At 38.5% G+C, this 6,684-nt stretch overlaps 1 protein-coding gene across 1 annotated transcript in view; it reads left to right on the top strand.

Annotated features, from left to right (window-relative positions):
• The first annotated feature begins 260 nt into the window (after positions 1-260).
• Positions 261-6,684, top strand: part of AP3B1 (adaptor related protein complex 3 subunit beta 1) — a 370,907-nt gene continuing 364,483 nt past the window's right edge. Inside the window, exon 1 of the mRNA XM_044663208.1 lies at positions 261-523. Coding sequence (XP_044519143.1) covers positions 396-523 — 128 coding nt within the window. The 5' untranslated portion in view covers positions 261-395. The remainder of the gene's footprint in view (positions 524-6,684) is intronic.

Here is a 6,684-nt window from a genome sequence, read left to right as displayed (position 1 = left end):
TTCCCCACCCAGAACCTTTCCCAAACCACAAGGTGAACATTCTTTAAGGAAATAAAAACACTTTGTCCGACTAAACCCAGGTTTGGAGGGCTGCAAGCCTGTCTCTGAAGCCGCAGGGGGAGCTGGCCCAGGCTCTGTCTGCACTGAGCATGCGCTGGAGCCAGGCCTTCGGGCTCCTGCGCTTGCTGCGAGACCTTCGGCGCCTGCGCGAACCTCGCGGCCCCAGAACTAGTTTTGTTCCGGGAGCCTCTTCGGTTGAAGGAGCCGGTGAGGTCTCTAGGGCCGAACGCGATTCCGAGCCAGTGCGGAGGGAGCGCACGGAGGAGAGCCCGGGACCCACGGCAGCCAAGAAGAGAGCGGGACAGCGTGCGCGCGCCGAGGGCAAGGCCAAGGCCATGTCCGGCAACAGCCTCTCGTACAATGATCAGCTCGCCGGCGGCGAGGCGCCTGAGCTGGGCCAGGAAGCCACCCCAGCCACGTCCCCCGCGGGCGCCTTCGGCCTCTTCAGCAGCGACTTGAAAAAGTGAGGAGCCTAGGGAGAGGGCGACGAGTGGACTCGCCCCCATTTTGCAGATGAGGAAACTGAGGCTTAGGGGAGGTGCATTCTTAGCGTGGTCCTGGGGGCAGTTAAGGGCAGGGAGGAAGGTGACAGTCGTGGCTTAGGTGGGGCTCCTGGGAAGGGTCTCTCGTCAGCTGGGAAGGCTAATAAGAGCGGATTGGGACCAGTAGGGCAGGTTACCGGTTGGGGGGGGGAACTCATACTCGGTTCCTGGAGGGAGGTGGGGGGGTGTGGTGGGAGGAAAAGGAGGGAGTTTAGAGCTGGACGAGACTTTAGGATCTGGGGTACTAACTCCTTCGTTTTGCAGATGAGCAAACTGAGGCCGGGTATGCTTAGAGACTTCCTTGCCCTGGGTGGTCACACAGCTGATTTACGAGGGAGATTTGAAACTGGGTCTTCCTGACCCACCAATCAGTCAAACAGCATTTCTTAAGTTCTTATTAGGTTCCAGACACTGTGTTTATGCGCTTCACAAATGTTATTGTTTCATATTATCTAAAAATTCCTGACCAATTCACTATGAGTGTCACCTAGTCCTATAACCATCCTCCTTTCCCTTCCCCCTAAATCACCACCAACCACAACCAAAACGTGTTTTCCCTTTATAGGTAAGAAATTGAGACCCAGAGAAGATAAATGATTTGCCCAAAGTCACCACAGATAGTAGTAGCAGGATTCGAAACCCAGGGTCTTGGTCAAGTTCCTTAACTTCTCTCTCGTATCTGTTTCCTCCAAAGTGAAAAGTCGGTGTTGGACTAGATGGTCTCATGGACCGTTGTAGGCTCGAAATCTGTGTATGGTTCTCTGGTTTGATTCAAAATCTAGTACTCTTGACTTGTACCAAAACTGTTTCAATTTCAAGGGTTTTTGGAATGTTTGTATAAAAGTTTTTTAAGTTGTAAGGTTCTTGGTTAATTCCATTTACAAACACTAAAAAGGAACACATTTTTAGAAAAAAAGATAAAGTTCTCAGCATGTCTTAAAATCTTATTACTAATTGTAGGTTGTTATTTTAAAGATTCAAAAAAATATATAGTTAGACTTGGAATATAGAAGTATAAAGGAAATCTCTCCAGATTCCATTCAGTTTATGATTGCCTAAGTCATGAGACCTGGGTTTTAGCTTGGCCTCTAACATTAACTTACTGAACCAAGTTAGCCAGTCTTCTTATCTTTGCTGGGCTTCATTTTTCTCATCTGTAAAATGTAGAGGTTGCATTTGGTCCCTAAGAATTCTTCTGTCTCCAAACTTCTGACTTAGTTCATGTAGGATTTTTTTAAAAAAAGAATAGCATTCTTAAAAGGGTTGAAATAGCATTTTAAGATAACTTTAAGATGGAATTATTCACTTTGTAGTGCTTTAAAGTTTATAAAATAAGAGTATGTAACATTGAGGTGGTGAAATTATTATTACCATTTTACAGATAAGGAAATAGTCTCGGAGAGGTTCATAGGATCAGAAATGCAGTGCTCCTAGAATTCAATGAGTTCAACCCTCTTCTTTTATAGATGAGGAACTTTTGACTCAAGTGGCCAAGTGCCCATGGTCATATAGCTCATGTCTGGGGCAGGATTCTGGTCTTCTGTTTGGTAAACACTAATTCATGCTGCCTTGTGCTTTTTCCTATGGTTGTTTCAACTAAGCAAGTATCAGAAATGAGACTTGAATCCGGGTCTCCTGACTTTAGATCTGGGACTTTTTTCTACTATGTCAGCTTATCTTGCATTTAGAAGACACTAAGGATTGTTTGACTGATATCATCAAGCATTTTAAGCATTTTTATGTCCCAGGCATTGTGGTTAGCACTGAGGATACAGGGAAAAGCCAGTCCCTGTGAAATTAATGACAGAACTACAGGAAAACCTCTGAAACTTTGGATAGATCCTTTATATGGGAGTTATGGAAATAAGGACAGAGTCAGATTGGATGGGAAGTACAGGCATTGTGAACTGTATGTATTACTGGAAGAGTACTCATATTGACTAATGGGATCTGGTGAAATTTCACTTCCATGGAAATGTTGCAACAGCCACTATGATACCTAACACCAGTATTAGGCACATAGTAAGACCTTAATGGATTGTAATTGTGGGTGAGAAGTTACACATCTTTTGCAAATATCAAAACACTTTGTTTTAGAAATAACCAAAGTTTTCTTTTTAAAAAACTTATTAAAAAGTTAATTAACAATGCAAAAGAACATTTCCATATACAAATTAGAATAGAAAAAGGATCATATATGAAAATGCTAATCTTATATACAGTTTTTTTAAGAAAGCATATTATAAATTTAACTTACTTTTTTAAAAGCAAAGCTGTCCTGCTTGTCTATTTCCTTCTGAACTTTCTTGTTTTCCTCTGAGCATTAAAAAAAAAATCCTGCAATGACTTTTTATGCAACATAATTTCTTTAATGCCTCTTCTTCCCCTCCAAGTGAAAAAAAAGAAAACTACAGTCCTTGTAACAATTAATTAATAATTAATTAATTAATAAAGCAAAGCAAATTCAAGCATTTGAGATGTTCCAGAAGTTATGTATCATTCTGAACCTTAGATCCATCACTTCACTGTTAGGAGGTAAGTAAGTAGCATACTTCCTCATTAGTCCTCCTGAGTGATGGATCGTCAGTAAATTGATTACGTTCTGAAGCCTTTCAACATTGATATTCTTTACACAGCTATCAAATTGTTATTTTGGTTTTATTCTCTTAACTATCATTTCCTATAAATTTTCCCAGGTTTCTCTAAATACATCATTTTTTTTTTCACTGCTTGTGGCAAAATAACTCAGCCAAATTCCTATTTGTGCTTATAATGAATCCTATGAAGTTGTCCCATTATTTCATTTCTCACTGTATGTTTACATTGGGCTGGAAGTAGTTACTATATTTTAAGTTATTACATAATTTGAATAGTATGAATTTAAATACATGCAATATAGTCTTCAATGAATCTATCATAGGATTCATTATACTAACTGATGGAGACCTAACTGTAAACATTAAATTATGTTTTACTCAATATGAGAGTTATAAAAGTGGTCTCCATTTCTAAAATATTTACTTCTAAGTCAAAATGACTGTTAGCAGCTTTTATTTACAACAAGTAGAGGTAGTGAAAGTGGGAAATATGAAGGAGACAAAGCCTGGTCTTAGTCTCCTAGCTCTAAGTGCTGCTCTGGTGAAGTCTGGCTCAGCCCCTGACAGGGGCTTCCCCAAGTCCTGATCTCCACATGGATTTCCCGGTAGTCCTCAGCCAGAAGTCCTGATGGTGTCTTCAGCTCTACTCACTGACACAGAATCCAAGGGAAGAGTCTGTCCAAGGAACCAGCCTCTCCAAAACCAAGGAAACCAAGAGGCCCAGACCATCTTGGTTTCTTCTTTTATACCCCTTTTTTCTACATCATTTCCTGCCTTTCAATTGCATTCTTTTAATTTGCCTAGCACTGCTCAAATTGGGGGGCAGTGCTTTTGGCTTTTGGGGGTGTGAACTAGTAAGTGACTTTTAATCTCTCTTACCTAATGGTTAGCTAGCTACTAAGTAGGGGTACTTTAAGTTTTTGATTTAATTAACTAAAAATAGACAAAAGGAGAGTTAATTCTATCTTCACATAACTATTTCATTTTATTTATAGTCCATAATTTGTTCAACCATTCCCTAATGAATGGACAAGTAGTTTTCTTCTATAGGGAAAACTATATTTTATAATTGCATTTAAGTATTAAACAGATAAGCCTTTAGTGGCCTGTTGAAGTACTTTTTTAAGTGATGAAAAGGAAGAGAAAATTATGGGTACAGTATACGGGCAGGTAGGTGGTGAAATGGATGGGTGCTGGGCCTGGAGGGAGGAAAAGCTGAGTTCAGATTTGGCCTCCTACACTTATTAGCTGTATGACTCTGGGCGAGTCACTTAATCTTGTTTGCCTTAGTTTACTCTCTATAGAATGTGTTAGAGAAGGAAATGGCAAATCTCTCCAATATCTTTGCCAAGAAAACGTTGAAAGGGATCGTGCAGAATCTGACAGGGCTCAAAATTACTAAACAACAGCAACCAGAATGTGGATTATCCCTTTTTTCGTTAACCCTTATGCCCATGGTGAACAAATAGGCCATTTCTTTCTTTGAATAATAATTCTTTTTAAATATTATTCCAGGGTCCATGAACTTTTTAAAGTATTTTGATAACTATCAGTATGATTGATTTACTTTGTAATCTTTTAAAAAAAGTAATCTTTTGTTATTTTCCTCAATTACATGAAAACAATTTTTAACCTTTATTTAGCCAAATTTTCACCCTTTTCCCCTCCTTTTCCTTCTCTCTCCCTTAGACAGCAGGCAATCTGATATAGATTTTACATGTATAATAGTGTAAAACATCTTTCCATATTAGTCATTTTGTGAAAGAGAACTAAACAAAAGTGAAGTAAAAAAATGAAATACTGTATATTTTGGTCTACATTCAGATTCTATCAGTTCTTTCTCTGGAGGCAGAGGGGTTTTTCATCAAGATTCATTGAGGATTGTCTTGGATCACTGTATTGCTAAAAATAGTTGTCATTCATAAGTGTTCATACAAAATTGCTTTCACTGTGTATAGTATTTTCCTGATTTTGCTCATTTTACTTTGCATCAGTTCATATAGGTCTTTCCAGGTTTTTCTGAAATCATCCTCATTATTTCTTATGGCACAATAGTGTCCCATTTACACTAATATGCCATTCATTTGTAATCTTACGTATTTTACTTTATTAATTTAATTTAAGGGAGAAATCTAAAGACTTCACTAAACTATCAAAGGGGGACCATGACACAAAAAGGGTTAAGAAGCCCTGATTTAGTTGTTTGTGTATTAGGAGTTTGTAGCAGTATTACCAAATACTTGAGTATTGATTTGAGACAAATGTATTTTTCTTTTAATTTTTATTTACCTAGTACTTTGATTCCTTAATCCATAGACACTCTCTCACCCCTTATTTTTTTTCTTTCTTTAGCAGCTTCCTTGTGCTGGGTAGGGATAATTGCTTTGGGAAGTGTATAGTTTTGGCTCTGGCTAAGGATGATTGATTGCAGCTTCTAAGGCACTGTAGAAGGCAAATTTTAAGTGGAAACTAGGATCACAGTCATAGAATGTAGAATTAGAAGAGAATCTGAATCAACCTTATTTTCCAATGATGACCCACAGTCTTTGGGAGGTTGTGACTTGCCCAATATTATGTAGGTGGTGAGACAGGATTTGAATTCTGGCCTAGTCACTGCACCATTGAATCATGTCTTATTGGAACTTTTGTTAGAGAATACATTAAAACAGTAATAGTCCATGCTGAAGAGGAATTGGAAATGGATTGGTTCCTGACCTTTCTGGGTACAATTCATGTGAGGGCAACCAGTAAGGAGGTAAGCACCTATTCTTTATGAGGCTCTTCTTTTTTTTTTTCTCCTTCCATGTATCCTAAGGATATACATTTCCTTATTCTGATCTTTAAACTGTCTTTCACTGATCTCTTTTTTTCATTTTCTTTTCAAGGCTTAAAGGTGCTATATATTTTTCCAGAGTTTCCTTGTTTAGTGACATCTTTTCCTAGGTTAAAATCCTTTTTTTTTCTTCCTGGTCTTTCATTTCATTAAAAAAGGAATTAAGGAAAATTCAGGCAGTTTTGGTCTTAACTTTTATGATTTCATTTGTCTGTAAGCCCTCTAAATTAGATAATGTTTTCAAGATTTAGATGCATTAGGTTTACTATGCTTCTCAATTTCTTTTTGGTGACTGAATTGCCCATAGTTTTCTGTTACATTTCTCTGTGATGTTTTGCAAATGCGCCAACATTGCTTTTGGCTACTTATTTCTTATCACAATAAAGATGAAATGTTTACTTGTTTAGGCAGTTTCAGGTTATTTTAACCTTCTTGTAAGAAATAAAATTAATATAAAAGGATAGATTTAAAAATATTAGGCTTTTAAAGGGTTTATTGATAGCCATTTATGAAAATGAAGCCACGTGCCTGTTTTTTTTATAATAATTTTTATTTTTTAGAAAAGTTATCATGGTTACATGATTCATGTTCTTACTTTCCCCTTCCCCCCCCCCCCCCCCCCCCCCCCCCCCCCCCCCCCCCCCCCCCCCCC

The sequence above is a fragment of the Gracilinanus agilis genome, chromosome 1 (assembly GCF_016433145.1).
Source record: "Gracilinanus agilis isolate LMUSP501 chromosome 1, AgileGrace, whole genome shotgun sequence".
NCBI lineage: Eukaryota > Metazoa > Chordata > Mammalia > Didelphimorphia > Didelphidae > Gracilinanus > Gracilinanus agilis.
The sequence above is the reverse complement of the archived record's forward strand: the minus strand, read 5'-3'. Positions and strand labels throughout refer to the sequence as shown.